General features: G+C 51.3%; 10 protein-coding genes across 10 annotated transcripts; 6 read left to right on the top strand and 4 right to left on the bottom strand.

The window, feature by feature from the left end:
* The first annotated feature begins 37 nt into the window (after positions 1-37).
* On the top strand, positions 38-5,195 carry BDR25DRAFT_255374 (uncharacterized protein). Its single transcript, XM_033686354.1, has 5 exons — positions 38-237; positions 361-516; positions 642-3,688; positions 3,740-3,903; positions 3,960-5,195. The coding sequence occupies exons 1-5, from the start codon at positions 182-184 to the stop codon at positions 4,968-4,970; spliced, it is 4,434 nt and encodes a 1,477-aa protein (XP_033551714.1). The 5' UTR covers positions 38-181; the 3' UTR covers positions 4,971-5,195.
* A 1,293-nt stretch (positions 5,196-6,488) lies between these two features.
* BDR25DRAFT_311279 (MFS general substrate transporter) lies at positions 6,489-8,184 on the top strand (the record flags this gene model as incomplete). The annotated part of the gene is made up of 2 exons (XM_033691222.1): positions 6,489-6,826; positions 6,882-8,184. 2 exons carry the CDS (start codon positions 6,489-6,491, stop codon positions 8,182-8,184), a joined length of 1,641 nt encoding a protein of 546 aa, XP_033551713.1.
* A 2,730-nt stretch (positions 8,185-10,914) lies between these two features.
* On the bottom strand, positions 10,915-12,888 carry BDR25DRAFT_255369 (protein-ER retention protein-like protein). The gene is made up of 3 exons (XM_033686353.1): positions 12,645-12,888; positions 11,510-12,580; positions 10,915-11,448 (listed from the first exon to the last, which is right to left on the bottom strand). Exons 1-3 carry the CDS (start codon positions 12,733-12,735, stop codon positions 11,372-11,374), a joined length of 1,239 nt encoding a protein of 412 aa, XP_033551712.1. The 5' UTR covers positions 12,736-12,888; the 3' UTR covers positions 10,915-11,371.
* A 155-nt stretch (positions 12,889-13,043) lies between these two features.
* On the top strand, positions 13,044-13,768 carry BDR25DRAFT_255365 (uncharacterized protein). Its single transcript, XM_033686352.1, has 2 exons — positions 13,044-13,422; positions 13,479-13,768. Exons 1-2 carry the CDS (start codon positions 13,230-13,232, stop codon positions 13,532-13,534), a joined length of 249 nt encoding a protein of 82 aa, XP_033551711.1. The 5' UTR covers positions 13,044-13,229; the 3' UTR covers positions 13,535-13,768.
* On the bottom strand, positions 13,767-14,605 carry BDR25DRAFT_351369 (uncharacterized protein; the record flags this gene model as incomplete). The annotated part of the gene is made up of 7 exons (XM_033694840.1): positions 13,767-13,859; positions 13,883-13,934; positions 13,975-14,055; positions 14,098-14,182; positions 14,222-14,367; positions 14,400-14,506; positions 14,552-14,605. The coding sequence occupies 7 exons, from the start codon at positions 14,603-14,605 to the stop codon at positions 13,767-13,769; spliced, it is 618 nt and encodes a 205-aa protein (XP_033551710.1).
* On the top strand, positions 14,579-15,923 carry BDR25DRAFT_301471 (uncharacterized protein). The gene has a single exon (XM_033689581.1). The coding sequence runs from the start codon at positions 14,803-14,805 to the stop codon at positions 15,487-15,489; it is 687 nt and encodes a 228-aa protein (XP_033551709.1). The 5' UTR covers positions 14,579-14,802; the 3' UTR covers positions 15,490-15,923.
* A 167-nt stretch (positions 15,924-16,090) lies between these two features.
* Positions 16,091-19,651, top strand: BDR25DRAFT_280464 (DNA mismatch repair protein MSH3; the record flags this gene model as incomplete). The annotated part of the gene is made up of 3 exons (XM_033687816.1): positions 16,091-16,961; positions 17,014-19,492; positions 19,552-19,651. 3 exons carry the CDS (start codon positions 16,091-16,093, stop codon positions 19,649-19,651), a joined length of 3,450 nt encoding a protein of 1,149 aa, XP_033551708.1.
* A 180-nt stretch (positions 19,652-19,831) lies between these two features.
* BDR25DRAFT_280463 (autophagy protein 5) lies at positions 19,832-21,539 on the bottom strand. Its single transcript, XM_033687815.1, has 4 exons — positions 20,922-21,539; positions 20,498-20,863; positions 20,175-20,442; positions 19,832-20,113 (listed from the first exon to the last, which is right to left on the bottom strand). Exons 1-4 carry the CDS (start codon positions 21,042-21,044, stop codon positions 19,920-19,922), a joined length of 951 nt encoding a protein of 316 aa, XP_033551707.1. The 5' UTR covers positions 21,045-21,539; the 3' UTR covers positions 19,832-19,919.
* BDR25DRAFT_255355 (uncharacterized protein) lies at positions 20,991-22,422 on the top strand. The gene is made up of 2 exons (XM_033686351.1): positions 20,991-21,706; positions 21,773-22,422. Exons 1-2 carry the CDS (start codon positions 21,351-21,353, stop codon positions 22,125-22,127), a joined length of 711 nt encoding a protein of 236 aa, XP_033551706.1. The 5' UTR covers positions 20,991-21,350; the 3' UTR covers positions 22,128-22,422.
* Positions 22,412-23,246, bottom strand: BDR25DRAFT_280457 (uncharacterized protein). Its single transcript, XM_033687814.1, has 3 exons — positions 22,856-23,246; positions 22,697-22,749; positions 22,412-22,639 (listed from the first exon to the last, which is right to left on the bottom strand). The coding sequence occupies exons 1-3, from the start codon at positions 23,046-23,048 to the stop codon at positions 22,526-22,528; spliced, it is 360 nt and encodes a 119-aa protein (XP_033551705.1). The 5' UTR covers positions 23,049-23,246; the 3' UTR covers positions 22,412-22,525.
* Positions 23,247-23,265: the final 19 nt, after the last annotated feature.

The raw sequence follows: 23,265 nt of genomic DNA, 5'->3' as shown, positions 1-23,265 counted from the left end.
AGGCCAAGCGGGCTCCCTTGGACTTCCTCGCCCTCCTCGCAACGCCAGAGTCCCATCTGTACTCGATTCACGAGCATTACCACCACGTCCATCCACAATAACCCATCTACGCATCCCGAAACTCATCACGTTGGCGACACTCGTGGGAAACGGATGTCGTCCACCGTTTTTCGGTCTTCATATGTCCCTCGACGGCCTTCGTGATGCGTATTCTAGGGAGAAAAAGAACGAGGTCGCGTAAGTAATGTGCAGTTTTATTATCGCATCGCGATTTATTTTATTCTATGGCTTGATGCGACACCGGAAAATCGCTCTGATTGTTTTATTGAGTTGTGGTGGTGCTAATATCGCACTGTGTAGGAATTGCGAGGTCTCTCGCAAGCGTAAGCTGCGCGAGCTCTACAACTATACGGCCCTACTGAATGCAGGCCGCCCGCCCCAGTGGCAGGATTGGGCTATCAGCGACCAGCCGAGTGAACTTGAGCTGCGCTTTCTCAACCAGAATGACATCACCAAGTAAGATCCCGTCTGTCTTATCCGCTTATTTACCTTATTCCTATTATATACCCTACTGAGGTTCCCTACTTGGAGTCGCGATGTTGTCGTTGCCTTCATATACTAATCTTCGTTTGTGTTTGCAGAGGTCGACGGTTCAACGACGCAACACTTCCCTCCCCATTCCAAAATGCATCACTACCACCTTTACTACAGTTCCAATCATTTCAGTCCCCCGCAAAACCTATGCTCCCTACGTTCCCAAAGTCCTCACCTTCTCCCGTTAGCACTTTCCCCAGCCTTGAAGAACAGCTGCGAGCTGCGTCTGCCTCGCCGTCTGTCGCGATCCAACCGCTTCCATCGACCGAAACATCGATACCTAAGGATGCCAGTCCAGTCGCAAGCCCACTCACGGCCACCCTGCGCGTAGAAACGCCGCAGCCAGAAACGCAAGTGGCAGCACCTGCTGTTGAGGAGACAGCAGCAAGCCAGGCACCAGCTGACACAATATTGCTCACACGCGCCCAATCACCAGGGGCTCATGAAGTACAGGAGAAGGAGATTCAAACAAAAGTTCTTCCGGATAGACCATCAGTTGATCACCAGAATGTCAATCTACCGACCGCTGAGGATGCTACCGCCCTGCCTGATGTAGTGTCAACGTCCACCAGCGTAGAGGAGAAGCCAAAAGCCCCTCATGTAGTTCAACTACTGCCGCAGGAAGTCCAGGAAGCAAGACTGCAAGAAACGGAGCAGACGCAGGAGCAAGCAGCAGAAAAGGAACACAAGGAAGAAGAGAGACTTGCTATCCCAAATGCTAATGTGGCGGCGGAGCTCGCCTCATCCCCTTCCTCGACGGTTGGTCCTTACTCGCAAGCCACACCCTATGCCCCACACCACTCTCCGGACACGAGCCCCGATACAGAGTCGTTCCACGATCGTGTCCCACCATCTATTCAGAACGAAGTTGGTTCTGATCCAGCAGTGCAACAGGCGAAGGAAGAAGAAGACTGCCCCCCCAAGCTTCAGATGCAAGATGCTAGGGAACAGACACGCGAAGAGGGCTCCGAGACCCCAGATGTCGAAAGACAGATTGAAGAGGAGCAAGCTATTCGTCTTGCTCGAGACGGCAAGTCTCAGATGACCGATTTGCAACCAGTACTAGGCACTCAAGCTTTGACTGAACTTGTGGAAGCACGTGAAGCCGAGCCCGAGCATGAAGGTTCTGTTGAGGACAAGAATCCAAAGGTCCCAGCTGACTCCTTACCAACACCAACCACGACTGCACCTGAGCCATCCTTAATCGGCTCAGAGAGTGCAGATAACCTTCCAGTGAAACCTCAAGAATCGGCCCCATTGGGTCCGGAACATCCCACCCCACCCGCAGACGTTGATGCCGAAACGGATGACGCACCGCCGGTGGCGCAAGAGTCGAAGGCTCCACAGACACCATCCTGTCCGGAGCGTATGACAACGCGAGTCGCATCTGGGGCTATTCGACAGAAGTCCGTGTCTGAAATTATTGGAGAGCAGCCCCCACTAAGAGCAGTACTCACCCCCCGCTCAAGTAACCTCTCAGCATCGGCAAGTCCCGCACGATCTCAATCTCGTGACCAAAAAGGGAAGGAAATATCAACGGTCATCTTTGCCAAATCGAACAGGACCCGACAGTCTAAAGCCCTTCAACTCTACAGTGAAGACTATGCATCACTCCAAGGCGCCTCTCAAGATTCGAGTCGAGATTATCTGCAGGGTTTGTTCCAGTATCAGGCACATCATCCACCGAGAGCCCAACCCCTGCAGGAGCTCCTCTCATCAGCGCGGAAAACTGTCTCGACGGCTGGGACTCTCGCTACTATACGTGAATGCCAGGACTACAAGATTCTTAAACGAGTCTATCAGTTACAGAACGCCAATAGGTGGTCCTTGCGACAACTTCAGAAGTCTACCGAACCTTCTCGACCCCCTACGCATCTTGACCATCTTCTCGCCGAGATGAAATGGATGCAGACAGATTTCAAGGAAGAGCGGAAATGGAAAAGAGCATTGGCTGCTACATTTGCTGAATGGTGTGCTGAATATGTGAACAGCTGTCCTGATGTCCGGACCTCGTTACGTATTCGAGCAAATGTTCCGAAACATAATCGACAAATGAGTACCGCCGATGAGGACATGAATGATGCGCCCACCCCGGACCTGATTGCTTCTGGTACCAATGAAACTGAGAGTGAGTCCTTCGCTGATGACGAGGAATCTTCGGAGGGATATTTTTCCAATGCCCCTGCTGGCTTGTTCTCGCTAGGTTTCAACGACGTGGTTATGAAGATAGTCCGTACAAGGGCCAGCGATGCCATACTCCAGGAACTTCCGGCTTACGAAGTCAACCTTGAAGGCATGAACGATGTAACGCCGATATCGTTCTGTGATCCACCAATTCTTCCTGTTTCGAAATTCGTCACCGGGAAACTTGTTTCAAAAGTCAGGGGTCCTCCCAGAAAGCGCAGCCGCTACGAGTATGATTCGGAGGATGAACCTTCCAGCCCCCCAAGCAGGTCAGGTACGTCTGCTGAACACTCCATGCCTTCGACCCCCGGTAGACGGCTTTTTCATCGGAATGATCTACAACCAGAGATGACTGATGTTGCATTGTTCAATCCCGAGAACAAGCACGTGCGAGACCGGCTCCAAGCCGCACATCAGTTCAGGCCACCCACTGAATTCCCAATGCCCTCCGTATCCTTCTTTGAGAACAGGAACTCCTCCCAATGGTTATGGGATGAAGACCAGAAATTACGAAGCCTTGTCAAAGAGTACACCTTCAACTGGTCCCTTGTAGCACAGGAGCTTGCTCTTCCTTCCACCTTTGTATCTGGGTCCGGTCGAAGAACACCCTGGGAATGCTTTGAGCGATGGGTGCAATTGGAAGGATTGCCCGCCGAGATGTCGAAGACTCAATATTTCCGAACTTACCAGACCAGGCTGGAGCAAGCACAAAGAACTATTCTCGCTCAACACCAAGCTCAGTTACAGCAACAAGCTCAACAAGGTCAAAATATGCCGCAGCCGCCCCGCAGACGTACGACACAGCCTATTCGTGTTGAAAGGAGGAGAGACAATCGATATATCTTCATTATTGACGGTATGCGGAAATTGGCCCGAAAACGCGAGTCGGTGGCGCATAAGCAAGCTGAGTGTAAGACTGGTCAACTCTTTTCTCATCCTATCATAGCTGATTGTATCACAGCTCAAAAAGCTGCTGCACTTCGGAAAGCGCATGAGCCAGCAGCTCCAAAGAGTAATGTCCACACTCCGCAAGAGTTCAGCCGCCTCAAGTGGGAGCGCGAGGAGAAGATGCGCCAAAGGGTCATGCAGCAGCAGCAGCAACAGCAACAGGACCAGCAGATGAGAGTAAGTCCAGCCTGAGCATAACACAAAGATTTGAGAAAATAACGTATGACTGGTAGGTAATAGCAGCGCAGCGCCAAGCAAGCATGTCAAGTCAGCCCGGGATGTCTAATGGCATTAATCAACCGCCGCGCAACGGAACACCCGTTGGCAATGCTGCTACCAATATACCTACATCGCTGGCTAATGCTGTCTCTCAACCAGGCCACCCTCTTCCCAATGCTGGCATGCAAGCTCGAACTCATCCAGGGCAACAATCTATGCAAGGCAACTTTCCTAATGGCAACATGGCCGGTGTGGCTATGGGTGCATCAGGTATTCCACAAGCACAAATGCAGGCAACGATGCAGAATGCGCAACGGATGCCTCCCCCCGATAATGTACGAATGGCTATGCAAAGGAGCCAATTTCCCTCCACCAACCAACACCAATTTCAGCTGCAACAACAGCAGATTAACATGGCTAGCAATCTAACGGCGGGAATTGCCATGGGCAATAGTATACCAAATACTGGCATGATGGCATCCATGGGCCAAACCCTAAATGGAAATATGAACACGTCAATGAATGGCATGTCCGCCAATGCTGGCTCTCCGCGAATGGGCCAGGTGAATCCAACTATGCAAAGCCCTTCTCGTCCTCTATCGAGCGGACACATACCTCAGCTTCACCAGTTTCAGAATCAACTGAAAACACAGCATCCGGAGTGGAATCAAGAACAGATCCAAAAGGCGGCTTCGGACCATCTCAACAAGATTATCGCGAGACAGCGGGCACAGGCTATGAATGCGGCGGCAGGGCAATCGGGGATGACCCCATCTCCTCAAATGGGATCCAACGTGTACCTCCAGAGTGCTGGCATGGGCAATAGCCCCTCTCCGAGCACAGTGCAGAATTACCAGAATCAACTTCTTCAACAGCAGCGGCTCATGAGCCAACAACAGCGGTCTCAGCAAGCGGTCAGCCCAGCCATGAGCTCAGCTCGACCTCCAAGTCGCAGTGCGACACCTCAGAACCCTCAGCTCCAGCAGAGCCCCGGGATGCAGCAGGCGCAGCTCTCGAGGAGTTAGTGGGGTGACTGGGCTTCAAATTTTCTGTCTTGCATTGTATATACTTCCTTTAATGATTTGTTATCATTAGTTTTGGCGTGGAAGAGGGTATGAGCAATCTGATTGTCAGCGAGTTGGGCTTTCTTGGAGCTTGGCATTTCGTCGACACCCAAAGAGCATCAAGCTATGGGCGCGAGGGTCTTGTTTCGGCGAGGATGGTGAGGCGGAACCTCATCATGGAGATACTTTTGGACCCAGACTCGTCTTAGACCTGAGTGTGCTTGATAAATCAAGCATATTAGCACAATGTGCATGACCAACATGACACGTCTCACAGTACTCAAGTGAAAACCTTGACGAGTTTGACTCACAGGTGGCATGCTTCGTGAACGCATTCTGCCCGATCCTTTTGTGTAAGGGACGATGATAGTGCTCGACAAATATTTGACGCGGGATGGAAGGTGGTGTTGTCCTTATCTTCAGCTACGACAGATGGTGAGACCTGGCAAATGCGACGCACGCGCCATATGTCACGGTTGCAGAATGGCTTTCGCCCGCGGACATCTGCATCGCCATCACCGACTTTTCATTCTCTTCACCGCTGCCACATCTTCATCCAACAGCAACATCTTCGGATATCACCAAGGTCGAAGTATCTGGGCATCTTTTTGCCTTTACGAATGCAAATCCACTCGCCTCGACCGCTGATGAGGCGGCAGTGCAAGCTGCGTGTCTAGGGACTGAACCCTTCCGACTAAACAGCCAGCCCGAAGCTAGAACCGGGCTTTGTAAAAGGCGGTATTGGCCTTTGAATACCGCTGCGGAGGTTCTGCGCCTCTGTGCCACGGGAAAAGCTTGTGCAGGTCTCCTGTTCGTGTGGGTGGTTCTGGATTCCCGGTTCCTTGTAGGGCTGCATCTTCCATCTCGATCGTCGCCGAAGAGAGAAAATTCGTGCTCAAATAGTATGCAGATCGGATGCTCTTTGTTCAAGGGATCACTTCATCGGACCGAAAATGCCGCGTCGACCCAGGCATCGGGACGACCCGCAGCAGCCACGATTTCCGCCATTGCACCTGTCTTTCCTCGTTTGAGTCCAGCGTAGGGTGACAAGTCTCCTGCTTCATGTTACTAAATTTTCTCGATTTTTCGAGAAGCCTCTTAGCTGAATATGTGTCGTGGGGTTGCGAAAAGAGTCACGGACAGACAATGTTAGGTACTCTGGGCATTTGGGGGCGTGCTGCGGTGAAAGGAGGATGGGAGTATTTATACGGACCTAACCACTGCCATCACGGAACTTCTCCTTTTCTTCAGGCATATTTCTGCAAGCTCTTTGACAATCTTCGTTCAGAGATTTCTCAACATTTTTTACAGACTTTGCAGAATCCTTGGATATCTCACTAGGTATCGGGTCGGGCAAGTCGAACACCGAATAGTTCCTCAAGTCTCGTTATCTCTCTGCCGTGTATCCACCACTCTAGAGCCTCGCACATATCTCAGGCCTTTTGAGCATCTATACTGCATTTAGTCAAGGATTCAACCATGGTTCTTCCTTGCAAGCCCCGCTCCGAGGATCCACCACGCGAGGACGTCTCCAAGTTCGAAGCTGCAGTTGAGGCCTCTGAGCTGACTCTACATGACAACACTCCGCACGAAGGAATAATATCGCCGGCCGAGTCCGAGAAAAGGCTCCATGGCGATAACACAGCTCCACTCGTGCTGTCCGAGTTCGAGGTGATTCGCCGCGTCCAAGCACTACCCCACGACAATACTCCGATTATCCTGACGTTTGGACCCCACGATCTAGACAATCCTAGGAACTGGAGCAAGGCACGCAAGTGGTATATTACCTGCTTTGTCAGTATGCTAAACGTTTTAACGTACGTCCAAACCCCCTTCGAATGGCAGGCAATGAAGAGTCCCTAATTAGAACAGATGCCTCTGCGCCGGTGGCTATTCCTCAGGCTCGCATCTCTATAAAGAGGAGTTCCACGCCTCTTCCACCATGGCCACAGCAGGTCTCTCAACCTACATTCTCGGGTTCGCCTTTGGACCGCTGCTCCTTGCGCCACTCTCCGAACACTATGGTCGCAATCCCGCCTACATCTGGTCCTGGCTTTTGCTCGTCATCCTGCAAGTCCCGGCCGCGCTTGCCCCCAACATGTCAGCGCTTGTTGGTATCCGCTTCTTGCAAGGCTTCTTTGGTAGTGCACCACTAACCAACACCGGAGGGACGATTGCAGACCTTTGGGAGAGAGACTATTCGGGAGCGCCCATGGCAATCTATGGGCTCAGCAGCACACTTGGGCCCCCTCTTGCATTGCCACTCACAGGGTACCTTGCACAAGCTAAAGGATGGCGATGGCTGTTTTGGTTCTTCATGGCAGTTCTCGGAGGGGCGTGGGTTATTCTCGCTCTCACGCTCCCTGAAACGAGACACACCATTATCCTCAAACAAAAGACGCAACGCCTCAAGACGCAACTCACCGCTCTCGGCCACAAATCCGCAACCTCCATCCAAACGCCTCCAGACAAGGGGTTAGGGCACCTCTTCAAAGTAACCCTAACCCGGCCGATCCGGTTCCTCTTCACCGAACCCATCACCTTTAGCACCGCCCTCTACAACGGGCTAATCTATGGCTTAGTCTTCCTCTTCAATGAATCCTTCCCTCTAGTCTTCGGCCACCTGCATCACTTCACCCATGCCCAAACATCCCTCACATTCCTGGGTCTGTGCATTGGGTCCATTGTAGCATCCATCTTCCACCCAGTGCAAGAACACCACTACCTCCGGTACCGCACTCCTGAATCCCGCGTTTGGCTGTCGCTACCTGCATGTTTCCTACTCCCCATCTCACTATTCTGGTTCGCAGCCTGTAGCACAGCCTCAGTCCCTTGGATCATCCCGATTATCGCATCCGCCTTCTTCGGCGCAGGGATCTTTGTCGTGGTCCTCGGCGTCCTCAACTTCGTCCTTGATGCCTATGGCCCATACACCGCATCCTCGCTCGCGGGTGTGATCCTAGTGCGGAATATTGTGGGCGCGATTTTCCCGCTTTTCGCAGAGAGGATGTATGAGGGTATGGGGTATCGCTGGGCAGGGGTGTTGTTGGGGTTTTTGGCGCTTGTTTTTTGTGTTGTGCCTTTTTTGTTTTATTTCTGGGGGGTTGAGATTAGAAAGAGGAGTCCCTGGGCCAGTAGGAATTCTGGGGTGGGGAGTCATGAGGTTGGCGAGTGAGGAGGTTCGAAGGGGAGATGGAATGAGGTGGCTTATGAGTGGGTAAAGCAGAATGAGTAAGAGAGTGTTGATGGATGATGAAGAAAGATGGCTTTAGAGGGACACCCGAGTTGTTATATTCCAGGTAACGGAAGAGATGGGTGAAAATACCGATGGATTATGCTCGTATACGTTACACGCAAAGAGGAAGAGGTGGTAGAAAACATGGTATAAATGGCGGAAAATCCACGGCGTCAAGGTTTGCTGCGATGCTATATACCCTATTATCGTTTATATATTACCTTTGAGCGGACTCCTGGCAAGATTTTTCTAGGGAATTCCTCCCGCAATGAGATTGGAAGAGTGGATTAGTGTAGAGCAGAGAATACAGGTAGATTTCGGATCCACGATACAGTCTTTCTTCCGAACAACATCAGACAAAGAATGATTAATAAACATCGAATAGCCAAAGCACCTTAAGTACACGGCCAGAATGGTTCGCACCCACCTCAGTATCCCTACGCTCGTCGTTCCTAGGACACGATCCTCACCATCCCCTTTTCTCACCCCTCGTGCACATCCTAATCCCCGACTGACACAGAGGCGTTCGACACGTGCGCCAAGCTATCAATAGAACCAGCATACAATATCAATAGACGACCACAGTGCACCTCTCATCACCTCGTAGCCAAGTCCACCATATATATCGACCCTGATCTCGTTATCTAATGCCCCGAGTCCTTTACCGCTATTTTGGCAGTTCCCGTCAGCATTCAGCCTAATGTCTCGTTACCGAGATCATGAATTCCCATCAGCGTGGGTTCGGCCGCGGACGGGGCCGGGTCGAGTCGGATTGATTACGTGGATGGATGTTAGTGTGGGTGTCCAGGTGATCGGGAGACATCACAGGCATCACGTGATGCGTTCCAGACTGCTGAAGGGCTGGATTGGAAGCGGTGGCGGAGTGGGATGAGTGCTGAGGCTGGCGATGTGGCGGCTGATAGACCTGGGATAATTGGGTTGGGGGCTGAGGGGAGTGGTGTGAATGGGAGGGTGGTGATAGTGGCTGACCGGTGGAGGAGCAGATGCTAAAAGACGTTAATCCTGGACATCGAAAGTGGCGTTCTAGAATGTTCGCTTGGGGGGAGCAGCTCGCTTGGCCGACCCAACAAGGATGGGGAGCTCTTCCTCCTTAAGTCTATCAATAGATATGAGCAAACAGCATGGAAGTTGAATTGTAATCTTAGGCTGGTAGTAGAATAGTAATAAATAGGGCATTTTCGCCAACATTAAGTCCCTATGATGCGTCTACATCTTCTGAGTAAGGCAGAGCACGGCAGAACCGCGATAAAAATTTGGCTATGTGCTCAATCGGCGTTAAACTATCGCTGGCCAATGGATGCGAAATACGAAGGCATTCCATGATACTATGGGTCCGGCGTTTCGCATCTTTCCTTTTACTGCAGTTCCCCGTCCTTTTGTGATAGAATTCACTTAGTGCTTCTCGTTCCGTTTAGCTCTTTCCATGTCTTTACTTCCCTGCCACAAGTCATTCTGAAACACGCCATTCCGAAACAACAACCCAGGCTTGTAATCCTTATTGACACGGATCGTAACCGGCTCTGTGAAGGTTTCAAGAGCTTCTCTTCCAGGAGGGATGCACCCAAGGTTCTCAGGGTACCTCGAATGCTATACAAGCGTCAGGAGTTCGGCTGGAGAATCCCAAGCTAGTAACTACTTTCTTGCTATGCGGCAATAGAGTAGATATGCAGTTACGACCAGATAATAGAGATCGAGGGCATTTATGGTGAGTGTAATAGGGATCCTTAAGAGACCATAGCCACTACCTGCCTGCAATATGGTTGTGCGAATCTGGCCGCAGGCATCGTCGGAAAAATTGGAGTCGATTAGACACCCCTTTGGACGTCTGGTGGCTAAAAAAGATTGGCGCATAACAGGCAGAAGATCCCGCAGTGTCGTTGCAAGTAGTATTCTTCTGGTATGAGTGCTACTATGGGCGTAGATTGATCAGAGCATGTGCAAAAATGCCAGCGAATGAGGCCTCCAGCAGAGGCTCCAGAGGTGCCTTCTCCTCTACTGGTCCTGGCTCGTGGTGTCATGGATACGACACTGAGAGGTCTTACAAGTGCTATGAGTAAAGAACAGCAAAGAATAAAGAGGCCCGTATATATCCAATGCGTCTTGATGATGGATGAAGACGTAGTCGTGCCCCGATATTCGAGGGGTCATAGGCCAAAGGGCTGGAATGACCTTGTGGGAGCGAATAGATAACCAATAGGAGAAGCCCTTGACATTTCTGTTTATTCCTGGACCATGCAAGAACTCACCGGGATTGAGGCCTGCATAAGTACTCCATGCGGTTTCACAGCAAACTGAAGTAGTGCATGCCCTTTAGACTGTAATGTGAAATGGTGCTTTTATGTGTTAAGATATATTAGAAACAGAGCGCTCGAAAGAGGCGGCAAGTGAAAGGAGAAGCATCGGCACGGGTGTTTGTCCATTTTCATAGAGAGTAGCATTTGGGAGTTTTCTGGCGCCTTAGATGCAGTGAGCTTAGCCAATAGTCTTTGTCTCGAGGAGCATGCCATAGCAGGAATGAGAGACAGATGAAGAGGTTGGAGTGAGGTGGGTCTTCACAATCCTCGTCATACTCGGGATTACGATCGCCTTCAGGACAGTCTCGAGTCGGTTCATTTCTAATTTATTTGAAAACGCAAATAGACTCGGAGGCTGATCGGCACTAGCCTTAGTTTCAATCCTGTCCAAGGCTACAGAGTCGGGCTTGGGAATCGACTGCTTTCTAAAGTTGTACATTGTGGACTGAGGTTTACGCAGAACAGAATGGATGGATAATTAGGATCTCCAATGAGCGAGACTCAGGGGAATTGCCATCCTTACAGTTATTCTACCCATTGAATTGCAAAATTGTTCCACCGTTTGGTTAATTTGGGGGAGGACCACAACCCGTTCACATCCTCGTCTGCGCACGTCCTTGTGTCGCATAACTTCGCGTATGAGGCACGGTCGTTGAGGGCAATAGTGAAGGGTTGCTAATAGCTGGACTAGAATATCGATAAAGGAGATGGGAGACGATAAAACTAGTCAATACTAAACGCTTCAAAACGCCGTAAATATGCTATCAAGGCGGCTCGTAATGCGTAACAAACCACACAAAACGCAGCAAATCTTAGTCATCCTCGTCATACTTGTTGGACACATCGCCGAGTAGGATGTCATCAGGGGCTGGTCCACGGTGATTTCTCACTACACGAATTATTAGTCACTCCCAACGAAGGAAAAGATAAGTAAACGGTCTGATACATACCCCACTCGCACTCAACGCGGAAGAAGATCCACATCCAACGCCTAAACACTTCCAACAGCTCCATCATGAAAATGCCGCCTTCCAGATCGTTGAAATGATCGAGATGCGGGCTCAACTTGATACTCCAGGTACATCTTAAAAAAGCATCGATAATAATGGCCGTATAGTAAATTTCCTTCGCGTGAATCCACCGGTGTCGTCGCAAACCCCATGGATATTCTGGGTCGTTCCTTTCATTTGCGCCTGAGAACAGGTGGAGGTCCCAATCGCGAGCGACGTCCCAGTAAAAGGAATATGCAGAGTTTAGAAAGACTGCGCCTAGCCATAGACGGAATAGCGTCGCTTCCGACATTCCGTATTTGGAGGGTTGAGGGGAGCGCTGCATCGCAGAGAGAACAATGACGGGGAAAGCAGAGGAGTATTTCAAGGCGTTGGCAAGATGGACACCGCCCCAGCCAGTATTTAGGTTAACCTGGCCTGTTCGCTTGTTCGCCTTCTGTACACGAACGTACTCAATGAGGCATTGCCGGAGGCGAATAATGGAGGGAATTGATATTATGAAGGGCACCCAGAATCCACCTCCGCAATTGCGATTTGGAGGGCCAGTAGATGAGTGGCCAGGCGTGAAGAACATGCAGAGCGAGATGAACAGATCGCCGAGCACTTTCGCGTAACTCGTAAGGGCATCGGCGAGGAGAATGTCGCCAAACTTGCCGTCTTGTGCTTCAGCCAGCCCGCCTATTGAAATGCGCTTCAGGGTTGCAAGTGTGCGGAGCCTTCCATTTCTGCTCACGAATGGGATGGGGGCAATGAAACCAAGGACTAGTAGCAACAAATATAAGTTTGGGAGTATCGACCACTGCGCAACGTCCTTCGGACTTCCGTTTGTGAGGGCCCAAAACAGGAGCAGGAAGCACACGAGGGGTATGGAGAGGAAGGTGGCGATGCGGTAGCAGGAGAGATGGTGTGGGGGATGGTGAGGAGAGGCCCGCGAAGGGTAGCGGACCAGGCTAGGGACATCGATCTTAATTAGGGAGAGGTAGTGTAGGTTAGCTCCCCAAGCCCAGACGCCTGCAGACTCAATGTTATTCTTGATTCAGGGCTTGTGAGCCGTGAGGAAGACGCAGATGCATACCGAGGACAATAATCAGGGCAACGCGATAGGGAAGTGGGAGCACGCGACTGAAGCCATCGAGTACTGGCTCCACAGCTGGATCACCGTCCATTTCCTGTTAATCCTGTCTTGTTCGCTCCCCAGGAACCCTCCTCTGGACGTATCATCCAGCGTGTCAAATGAGCGACTGTAGGTGAGAATTCTCCAACTTGCCGCCCGCCAGTGGTCAGTGATGTCGTGGTCGGATCGCGAGGGGTGTGTAGCAAGGGAAGCGTGGTCACTTGCTATTTCTAGGAGGTTGCGCAAGTGAGGCGCCACAGCACGCTGACATAACTCAGATTTCAGCCGCAGCTCAGCCTTACGGGAAGAACCCTGCCAAGCGGCGCCCGACCGGGACCAAGCTTTTCGTCTTCAACATCACCATGACGCCCATATTCACCAGCACGTTGATCCCGCCTGCTTAATTGGGGCTGGCTGACTGGGCATATAGAGCTCTAATTGCATCGTGACTGCTCTCTGAAGCCCTCACGCCGCTCAATCCCCCCCTCTCCCCTCCGACACCTCTACAATCACCTCTTTTCAACGGCCGATCGAACCACATTCAAAATGCCAGTCGGACAGACCTCCATCCCCAAGATCTTCGCCGCCGGCGGCATATTCGGCTTCTCCTACTACCTTTGGATGCGGCAGTACTGGTTCCCGAATCCCTACAAAACGAGAGAAGTGCAGAACATCGAGGATCGCTTCACAGCAGGTGGTGGAGCTCCAACACACACGCCAGGCGGGGGTACTAAGAGAGGTACGGGTCAATTATGACTGACAATGGCGGCGGTATCGTGCTAAGGACATGCCTAGGTGACAGTAACAATGTCGAACCGAGGAATACGAGTAGCACCGGTGTTGATTCATAACATTTCAAAGACAGGATATTAGATCAAGGACGAACGCCGGTGTCAAAACAGAGATGTTATATGACCAACGATAAAACAACCGAAAGGGTAAATAATTTTCAGCACATCCTGGCCTCCTTTTGATATGTTGGAAACTTCTGGCACGGGATATTAAAAGGTTACTGTATTTTTAAACCCTTATCATAGGGACTTTAAACATATCCACTCTAGTTAAATATATATAATGTCGATTTTAAAATCCTGTGCCCATCCGCCCGTAATTTTTCCCCATGTGAAAGAGATTAAAATACATACCGTCTCGAAAAGTCCCCTCCGAGTTATGGATCTCGTCGGTGACGGTGAGCCAACATGTTCAGTTTTTCTCAGATTTGTAGGCGCGGCGAAAAGCCACAGAGTTGTCCTAATCGTTAGCTCAGGCTTAGGGTAAACTACTCTTATACTGCGAATGGATTCTTGCTTTCAAGATATCAATTCTTCTGTTCTCCCAATTCACCGCGAAAAGGAGCCAATTGAAAGCATGTCTTTACAGGAACGAGTAAACAAGGGAGCTCCGAGATGGTGACCTTCTTAGATTGGTTCTGGAGGTCCTTTTGGGCGCCCATTTCACATCAGTAAGAACGGTGTTTGCGTGATTATCTATTCCTGTAACTACCAACGATTCGGTTCTCTCATGACAGTAAAAGTGACTTACCTGATTTTCTAACGCGAAATAGAAGTAAGTGTGGGCTTCGATGTCATATGAAGAGTGACAGAGGAAGTATATGAAGGCAGCAGCATCACACTGCAATGCAAGGGGGTTATCTTGGTAGGCTCCACTTAACGAGCGTGATACTCTGAGCAGCTTTTCTGGGGGAATGTTGGGGACATATTCAAAGAGTGAAGTAAGTCGTTTTCGCTTGCTGATGTCGATGATGGAAGGGAAGAATGGTGGCATCCATCAATGGATGCAGAATAACGCCAAGTCACGTTAGCCTATTCTAGTTAGCATATATCTTATCAATATAGGTCCGCTCCGACTCGGAAGTTGTCAATCGAGGAAGGCATCATCATTCCACCACTTTTCCTGAACATTCCCTCAAATTAATTTCGTCGTAGAAGCCACCATGGCATCGGCATGTACGCGAGTCTTCAGTACTTGCGAGCTACTTGAAGCGATCTTGCTTCAACTTCCAGGAACGGACCTCCTCCAAGCACAGCGCATCTCTCGCAACATACAAAACGTGATACAGTCTTCCCCGGCGCTCCAGCAAGCCCTTTTTTTCCAGCCTATGCCTATGGAGAAATCGGAAAGCTGGGTTGTCAATCCCCTTCTCCAGACTCCGTTTCTTCCGTGGCTGATCATTCCTAATGGGGACCGCTGGGGTTTACCAACGTACGACAGCCTGGAGCTCCTGGATTGGACCTCTACTCCAAGGAGGGAGTGGGCATTCTTACGTCCGGATGCATCCTGGAGACGAATGTTTTTAATCCAACCTCCACCGAAGAAGCTATCCGTGGTCTCGCGCGGTCATACACGAGAAGGTGACTCTTCATCAGAGTTAGAGGTGGTATTTGACCAGGAACAACCACCCGGAGTTACTATGGATGCATTATACGACATTCCTCTAATGTTCCTGCGGAGCCACTGGTTCAGCCGGTTTGCCTTGGAAATCAAAGCCCCTACCTCTCCGTCCGAATGCCCAACAATGACACTGTATCTTCTGTATACCATCCAATGCACAACGGAGCCCTTTCCAGGAGACCTAATTCCAAGCAGGAAAGATTTGAGGTCAAGAGCTTCAAGGAAATGGGAGGTAAAAGATGAGGACCTTTGGGAAGGTGAACTTGTGTATCACCCAGATATAATCTTTCAGAGCGATCTGACACCTGAAAGAGGTGGTATCCGTCTATCTGATTTCGCAGAATGGACGAGGAAACGAGTCCCAATTTCTTCGTTACTTGCGGACGTTCGGTGACTTCCGAGAAGACAAGATCCCATCACACATCAGAGTAGTCGTCACGCCCTTCTGGGTTTGCTCGCACGCCTATCACTAGGATCTGAGGAAACGGCGGCGGATGCAGATGATAGATCTTCACCCCCAGAATGCTCGTCATCAAAAAGCAACTCATCGAGCAGCTCACCAGCAAACGGCATGCCGCGCACCTTACCGTCCGATGATACCATGGACCTCATACGCTTGGCAATCGATACTTAGAGCCGAACAGATTCCATTGCCTCATAGAAGCAATCTTTAGTGCTAACGATTTCCGTAAAGCCAGGTACCTCGAGATCTCTGCATCCCTCCAAGATGATTTGGGACCATACAGTATATTATCCAGCACCGCAAGCAAGATAGCGCGGTTTCCATAGTTTTGTCATTTAATATGTGTCCTCGAACATGAATATGGGTTGTGCTATTCATAATTGCATTTTGATTGTCACTTTTTGAGCTGCGCATTAATGGAAAGCGTGACTGCGTGATGTCAAAGCTCGCGTCGCCCATCGCCTACTCACGCGTACCTCGCCTACACCTCCGTTCCCAACCACGACCATTCGCTAACTCCCCGCAAGCCCCAATGGTGCCCAAAACAAGTTCGTCGCAACTGAGCTCGTCTCAGAAGACGAAGCAGCAATCCATCTCTAGCTTCTTCTCCCCGAAGCCCTCGCAAACCGTTAAATCTACTGTCACCAACCTTCCCCCCCAAGCACCGGCGATCACGAATGAAGCAAACCACACGACCCAAGAGCCTAGCTCTGACGAAGATGATCTCCCCATACAACGCACTGTTGTATCGCGAAGGAAGCGCGTCCTTCTCGACGAGGGAGAGGATGAGGAGATGGGAGTGGTTTCCCCAGTACCGAAGCGGGCCCGAAGCATAGCCAGCAACGGGCACATCGAAGACAATGGGAATACCGGACACCATACCTCTTTAGTACAAGCATCTGCCATTGGGCTCAATGTTGGAAAGCTTCCTAAAATCTTAAATCGGACGTCGAAATATATTTTTTCGTCCTCCCCAGCAGCGACTGAAGAGAATGAAGCAGAGGATGAGGAGGATGCCGCTGCCGCCCAGAAAAGGAAGGAGAAACTACACCAACAATTTGTAAAGAAACTCGGGAAACCGGACAGCTTTGTGGAGCTTAGGAGGAGGAATAAGGCCGGCTCGGAGGAGGCTGCAGAGGGCGAAGACGGCGAAGACGATGAAGAAGACGCCGGGGAACCTACACCAAAATCTGCAAAAGGCAAGAAAGGTGCAGCTACGAAGAAAGCGCCTGCGAAGCTCACGCCCATGGTCAAGCAATACCTGGAGATCAAGCGAAAGCATCTCGATACTATCATCATCACGGAAGTTGGGTACAAGTTCCAGATCTATGGAGAGGATGCCAGGATTGCTTCGAAGGAGCTCGGAATTTTCTGTATCCCGGGGAAATTCAGATATGATGAACGTGAGTTGACTGCCCATGCATCAGTGCTTTGACGCCCCGCTAATGTAATTAGATCCGTCTGAAGCACATCTCAGTAGATTCGCCTCCGCAAGCTTCCCCGTTCACCGCCTTCAGGTCCACGTGAAACGGCTCGTTCAAGCGAATCATAAAGTTGGTGTGGTAAGGCAAATTGAAACGGCAGCATTGAAAGCGGTCGGAGACAACAGGAACGCCCCGTTCGAGCGCAAACTCACAAACTTGTACACGAAAGGAACTTATGTCGATGATGTGGAAGGGCTGCAACCGTTGAACGGTTCTTCAAACCCCGGTGCACAATCCACTGGATACCTCCTTTGTCTCACCGAGACCAATGCCAAAGGGTGGGGTACCGATGAGAAGGTCCATGTTGGCCTTATTGCCGTACAGCCTGCGACAGGTGATATCATCTACGACGATTTTGAAGACGGGTTCATGAGGAGCGATATTGAGACGCGGCTACTTCACATTGCTCCAGCCGAGTTTCTGATCGTTGGAGATCTGTCTAAAGCCACAGACAAACTCATTGAGCATCTGTCAGCCAGCAAAACGAATGTCTTTGGTGATAGGGCACGCGTTGAGAGGTTAGAGAAGCACAAGACGATGGCCGCTCAAGCCTACAGCCATATATCAAACTTCTACGCCGACAAGATGAAGTCAAGCTCCGACGCCGAATCCGACAAGCAAGGTGCTATCCTCGACAAAGTCCACCAACTCTCCGAGCATGTCACAATCTGTCTTTCAGCCATGATAACACATCTTAGTGAGTACGGATTGGAGCATGTTTTCGACCTCACAAAGTACTTCCAGCCCTTCAGTGCGCGGTCATACATGCTCTTGAACGGCAATACGCTGTCCAGTCTAGAGATTTACCAGAATCAGACAGACTACACATCCAAAGGCAGCCTATTCTGGACGATGGATCGAACGCAGACGCGATTCGGACAACGAATGTTGAGGAAATGGGTTGGACGGCCATTGATCAACAAAGAGAGACTAGAAGAACGCATTGCAGCTGTCGAGGAGCTAAAAGAGAGGGAGAACACCACCCACGTCGACAGACTAAAGTTCCTCCTTGGAAAAGTCAAGATAGACCTCGAAAAGGTATTGATCAGAATTTACTACAGGAAATGCACTCGTCCCGAACTCCTCACCGCTCTTCAAGCCCTCCAAGCCATCTCCAACGAATACGCATTTGTTAAAGGTCCCGAAGACGCTGGCTTCTCGTCGCCGTTGCTTAATGAAGCGATTTGCAATATTCCAAAGATTTACCAGGACGTGACGAACATTCTCGAGAAGATCAATCCCCAAGCCGCCCGCGATGACGATAAGTACACCTTTTTCCGTGAAGAGCATGAAGCAGAAGATATCAATGATTACAAGTTGTCGATTGCATCTGTCGAAGACGACCTTGAAGCGCACAGGAAAGTCGCCGCAGAGAAACTGCGGAAGAGTAAGGTGAATTATGTCACAGTCGCTGGAATAGAGTATTTGATCGAAGTGAAGAACAACAAGGATGAATTGAACAAGGTGCCAGCAAGCTGGACGCAGATGAGTACGACGAAAGCAGTGAAGCGATTCCATACACCAGAGGTCAAAAGGATGATCCGAGAGCGGGATCAACACAAAGAGAGCCTTGCCGGGGCGTGCGAGAGAGCATACATCAACCTCCTCAACGATATCTCCGCAAAGTACCAGGAACTCCGCGATTGTGTAAGCGCTCTCGCAACGCTGGATGCCATCTTCTCCCTCGCTATTCTCGCCTCCCAACCCGGTTACGTCAAACCAACATTCACATCCGACATCGAGGTTTCTATCACCGGTGGCCGCCACCCCATGGTCGAACAACTTCTACTCGAGTCTTACGTCCCCAACAACCTCCACCTCTCCTCGTCCGCGACCCGCGGCCTCCTCATCACCGGCCCAAACATGGGCGGCAAATCCTCCTACGTGCGTTCCGGCGCACTCATCGCCATAATGGGCCAAATTGGCTCCTACGTCCCCGCCTCCTCTGCCCGTCTCGGCATGCTAGACGCCGTGTACACACGCATGGGCGCCTTCGACAACATGCTCAAAGGCGAGTCGACATTCATGGTCGAGCTCAGCGAAACCGCAGATATCCTTAAATCTGCCACTCCGCGTTCGCTCATCATCCTCGACGAGCTGGGTCGCGGGACCAGCACATTCGATGGCGTAGCTATTGCTGAAGCAGTCCTTGACTATGTTATCCGTGAGATTAGGTCGCTGACGCTGTTCATAACGCATTATCAACATCTAGCGCGATTACAGGAGAGGTTTAAAGGGAAGGAGTTGAAGAACGTGCATATGCGGTTTGAGGAACGAGATGGGGGGAAGGAGGTTGTGTTTTTGTACGAGGTGGAGGAAGGAATGAGCCATAGGTCTTATGGGCTTAATGTAGCGAGACTGGCGAGAGTGCCAGACGGCGTTATTGAGGTGGCGGGGGTGAAGAGTAGAGAGTTGGAGGAGCGGATGAGAGGTTGTAGGTTAGGGAATTTGTGAGTATACTCGGGGCTGATCAAGATTGCAGAGCAGTGGGTTGGCTAACAGTTTCCAGGTCGAAGATGGTGAATAGATTGTTAGAGAGTGGGGATGGGGATGGAGATTGTGCGGGAGAGAGCCTCGAGAGACTTGTTGATGGGATGGAGCAGTTGTGAGTGACGGGGTTGTGTGCCCGCTGTAATGCAAGGTAAGCCGGGATTTCAGTGTCCAATACTCAAGTTTCGTAGGTTGGCGTCGGAGCTTCCCTCAGTGTGTTTGGCAGGCGTTTTTGCGGCTGTGCGATATAGTACATGGACACCGTTTTTTCCTTCAGGACTCAGGAGGGCTTCATTACGGATGCAAATAAGTCACGTGTTTCGAACAGTTAAAAGCTCACTAGTAAAAATACAAGCCCAGAAGGCTATTTCCTAGCCATGAACACCCTTACGCCATCATAACTACCGCTATATGCAGCCAGCCATCTAAGTACGCAGTCGTTCGCACGAGCTCCTCGACGCTTGTGCCCAGGGGGAGCACGGCTCCATGTAACACCGCCTGCGCCAGAAGCGGACTCCGTCTGCTGGGGAACAGGCTCGGAATGATTTGGTTCAGCGCAGTGCCGATTGTTTGCGGCTGACCTGTACTCTCCTGTTAGCCACCAATTCCCTCACATCCCAACAACAATAAGGAGCATCTTACGCGACGAAAGTGCAGGGTTAATCGGCTGCTGCACGACCCGCAGTGACCCCGGCGCTTGACCCTTGTCGTTGCTATCAGAAGTAGCGTGCGGGAGGTACAGTTTGACGGGTAGATGTCGGAGAGAGACACCCGGTGGGTTTAGAAGCTTCTGGTTGATGGGGTTGTAGAGTGGGAAGCTGTGTTGCTTGACGGATTCCCAGAGTTGGGTCGAGTCTTCTTTGCTGAGGTTCATGACGGGGCGGCCGTGGCCGTTGCGGACGAAGTCGGCCTGTGAATGAATTTCAGCTAAACGCTTTTAGTTTGAGCCATGTATAGGACCATACCTCCTTAACACTATTAATAAACAAATCATGCAAATGCTTGCCATCCACATCAAGCTTGACCAAATGCTCAACCGGGTATTCGGAGAAATGCACCGTCAGCCTCCAGGGAATATTCACGTCGTCCCCCACATTCCTCCCATCTGCCTTCTTTTCCGCGTCATCCCCGTCGGCGGCGGGATATGCGGGTTCGGTCCCAGAATACAAATCGTACAGCAGGCCGAGAGGATAGTGCCACTTCAACGGGACATGCTCGTAGGACAACCAGGCCTCGGCCGGCGAGACGTCAGGATATATCAGGCTGTTTGAGAAGAAGGTGTGGAGGCGTGGGGGAAGGAGGCCGAGATAGGAAAGTCGGGGGAACTGGATCTGGGGTGAGGGTGAATATCAGTATCAAGTCGGTAGGTAGAGGTGAGTAGCGGCCCACCAAATACGGATCTGAGTCATCGTAGGTGCGGCAGTCCCCTGAATGAAGTCGGATCTCGAGCGGAATAGTCCCATCCCAGACATTCTGGCGCAGGCGGCTCGAAAGGTCGCGAGAGCTGCTCATGGGACGCAGAGGAGCTGGAGTTGCAGGTTGGCGTTAGGCGGTACCTTGGAAGGCAAGCAAGGGCGGGGTAAACTAGGGCGGGGTATCGTACGTTCCGGGTTCCAGAGCCTAGCCACCTAGAAACTTGAAGAGGAAGGAGCTTTGACGCTTTGTGAGCCGTTATAGAAAGGCTTTTGGAAAAGTCAGGCGGGCGGGGGTGTTCAACAAGAGACGGTATCCTGCTGAATCACTCAAGTGTCTGAACACGACACGGCCTTTCACACCCCCTCACACACGCTTTCACGACGCGCGCTGGCTGCCTGGCAAATGGTGGCCCCTTCCTCGGAGCCCTGGATCATGCATGTAGCGCTGAACCTGAACCGCAAACGCTCACGCCTCATCGATGATGAGGAGGACGCGGACTGCCTCCCACCACTGGCGTCTCCGCTGAGCGATACGCTAAAAAAGACGAAGACGGAGAGTGAATTGGATGAGATTGGTATTGTGTCTCCCGCGGATGCCTGGCCTGTGGATGTGAAGAGCATCCTCGAATCGCCGACGCTCCCTAAAGCCGAGGGCAGTGCGCTTGAGCCGCACAATAACGTGTCCAATTATTCGTCCGCCACTTCCCTTTTGGTGCTGTGTGTGCAAGGCGACTGCCATCTCCATTACGACCTCCTGTGGTACATAGCTTCCCCTTCCTGTTCAGGACGGGTGAGACGGTTGTGCTAGACTAACCATTGGCACAGTTCTCAGTTACTGGACCTGTACACCATCGCCCCCTCATTGCAAGCCCTCGTCCTCTGCCGCGATCCGTCGACCCACGTACCCTCTACCTCAGCATCGATTTCGCTCCCTCTCGTCCAGGCTGTTGGCCCCGAATACAACCATTTTGTGAGACTAGGATTGTTACATCCCTTGGGCGGAGGACATTACCCGTTAGATGCTCTTGTAGTCGTGGATACTCGAGGCAGACGCAGACTGGTCTTGCCTTTTGGCTGGGGAGCCGGCCGACATGCTGCCGACATTGGTGGAGGAAGAACTGTGCAGAACCGCCTGATGGAGATGCTCAGAAAATGTATACAAACCTTGAGTCAGGAGTAGGAATAAGACCCCCACCAAAAAGGGCCAGGAAAGCGAGTCCAGAAGAGCTCCAAGACTATCCGTTCATCTCGGCCAGCAAGATTAGCATGACTGGGGCGCGGCTACGGAAGAAGACGGCCGAACTGGACGAGAGCACCTGCTAATTATGTGCGGTGCCATGGCACTTGCCAGAATCCACGCTCCGAAGCTTCTATGTTAGGGACACAATGTGGTCTCGTCTCTCTGCTATTACAGGGAGCTCCACCAAGCGCGTCACGAGAGCGGTTGACATGCAGCAGTGGGATCAGGTATCAATGCATTTATTGAGGGGTTTCGTTGTCGTACCCTCGGCAACGCCCAGTCACCTCAGTCAGAATGGGGTAGTGATATAGACATGAATGATTGGAGACCGCATCGTTCTAACCAAACCTCGTCTCCTTGTCCTTGACGGGAAGGTCAGAGCCCATAGCGCCCTTGTACTGTTTCCGGATGAAGTCGCTGATCTGCTCATCCTTGGCTTGCTCGACGGCAGACTACAGAACGCTCAGCGTTCAGTATCACGGCGGTAAGGGAAAGTGTCGGAGACTTACCTCGTTGTCCTGAGGCCCCTGGCCAAGGAACTTCTCTTGGACGAAGTCGACACCTGGACCTTGTCAGTCACGCCATTTATTAAAGCAAAAGCAAGTCTCCAAGCTTGGCAGCTGAGAATGGGGGGAACTGAGAAAGGGGGAGGTAGCAGATGTGCCTACCCTTATCAAGCATGTCCTCATTCTTCTCGCTCTCACGGCCGCCGCCAGCAGCTTCGTTCAGTTTGTTGCCAATTCCTCCAAACAGGCCACCTCCCTCCTTTTGCTCGCTGGAGGAGCTCTGCTGGTGCTGCTGGCGCTGCTGGCGCTGGTGTTTCTGCTCGCCGCCGCCGGTGAGCTTGTTAACGAAATCCATGACTGGTGGCTGTAATGGACGAGGCGTTGCTGGCTGTTGAAGGGTTTGGTGGTGGTAAGTCTGAAGCTGAGAGTGGAGGGGGATGAAGGGAAAATCAGGTATTTAAGTGCAGGAAGCTGGGCTGTCTTGGATGCAGTAGTGTTACTACAACGAAGGGCTGTGCTTGCTCTGTGCTATCTTCCCCACCGGGGGTACGCGATCGGATCTGCTACGTCAT

This window comes from Lindgomyces ingoldianus (genome assembly GCF_010093535.1).
Source record: "Lindgomyces ingoldianus strain ATCC 200398 unplaced genomic scaffold BDR25scaffold_6, whole genome shotgun sequence".
Classification (NCBI taxonomy): Eukaryota; Fungi; Ascomycota; class Dothideomycetes; order Pleosporales; family Lindgomycetaceae; genus Lindgomyces; species Lindgomyces ingoldianus.
This window is presented reverse-complemented; position numbering and strand designations above follow the sequence as displayed.

What these genes read in the sequence shown, in the direction of transcription:
- BDR25DRAFT_255374 (XM_033686354.1), top strand. Translation starts at nt 182, where the DNA reads ATGTCCCTCGACGGCCTTCGTGATGCGTATTCTAGGGAGAAAAAGAAC. An exon ending in GAGAAAAAGAACGAGGTCGC is followed by an intron (nt 238 to 360) that starts GTAAGTAATGTG and finishes CGCACTGTGTAG; the next exon opens with GAATTGCGAGGTCTCTCGCA. An exon ending in AACAGGACCAGCAGATGAGA is followed by an intron (nt 3,904 to 3,959) that starts GTAAGTCCAGCC and finishes TATGACTGGTAG; the next exon opens with GTAATAGCAGCGCAGCGCCA.
- BDR25DRAFT_255369 (XM_033686353.1), bottom strand. Translation starts at nt 12,735, where the DNA reads ATGGACGGTGATCCAGCTGTGGAGCCAGTACTCGATGGCTTCAGTCGC. An exon ending in TGCCCTGATTATTGTCCTCG is followed by an intron (nt 12,581 to 12,644) that starts GTATGCATCTGC and finishes TTGAGTCTGCAG; the next exon opens with GCGTCTGGGCTTGGGGAGCT. An exon ending in CCGCGTTGAGTGCGAGTGGG is followed by an intron (nt 11,449 to 11,509) that starts GTATGTATCAGA and finishes TAATTCGTGTAG; the next exon opens with TGAGAAATCACCGTGGACCA.
- BDR25DRAFT_255365 (XM_033686352.1), top strand. Translation starts at nt 13,230, where the DNA reads ATGCCAGTCGGACAGACCTCCATCCCCAAGATCTTCGCCGCCGGCGGC. An exon ending in AGGCGGGGGTACTAAGAGAG is followed by an intron (nt 13,423 to 13,478) that starts GTACGGGTCAAT and finishes GGACATGCCTAG; the next exon opens with GTGACAGTAACAATGTCGAA.
- BDR25DRAFT_301471 (XM_033689581.1), top strand. Translation starts at nt 14,803, where the DNA reads ATGCCTATGGAGAAATCGGAAAGCTGGGTTGTCAATCCCCTTCTCCAG.
- BDR25DRAFT_280463 (XM_033687815.1), bottom strand. Translation starts at nt 21,044, where the DNA reads ATGAGCAGCTCTCGCGACCTTTCGAGCCGCCTGCGCCAGAATGTCTGG. An exon ending in TTATTAATAGTGTTAAGGAG is followed by an intron (nt 20,443 to 20,497) that starts GTATGGTCCTAT and finishes ATTCATTCACAG; the next exon opens with GCCGACTTCGTCCGCAACGG. An exon ending in TAACCCTGCACTTTCGTCGC is followed by an intron (nt 20,114 to 20,174) that starts GTAAGATGCTCC and finishes AGGAGAGTACAG; the next exon opens with GTCAGCCGCAAACAATCGGC.
- BDR25DRAFT_255355 (XM_033686351.1), top strand. Translation starts at nt 21,351, where the DNA reads ATGGTGGCCCCTTCCTCGGAGCCCTGGATCATGCATGTAGCGCTGAAC. An exon ending in CTCCATTACGACCTCCTGTG is followed by an intron (nt 21,707 to 21,772) that starts GTACATAGCTTC and finishes CCATTGGCACAG; the next exon opens with TTCTCAGTTACTGGACCTGT.
- BDR25DRAFT_280457 (XM_033687814.1), bottom strand. Translation starts at nt 23,048, where the DNA reads ATGGATTTCGTTAACAAGCTCACCGGCGGCGGCGAGCAGAAACACCAG. An exon ending in TGAGGACATGCTTGATAAGG is followed by an intron (nt 22,750 to 22,855) that starts GTAGGCACATCT and finishes GACAAGGTCCAG; the next exon opens with GTGTCGACTTCGTCCAAGAG. An exon ending in AGGGGCCTCAGGACAACGAG is followed by an intron (nt 22,640 to 22,696) that starts GTAAGTCTCCGA and finishes AGCGTTCTGTAG; the next exon opens with TCTGCCGTCGAGCAAGCCAA.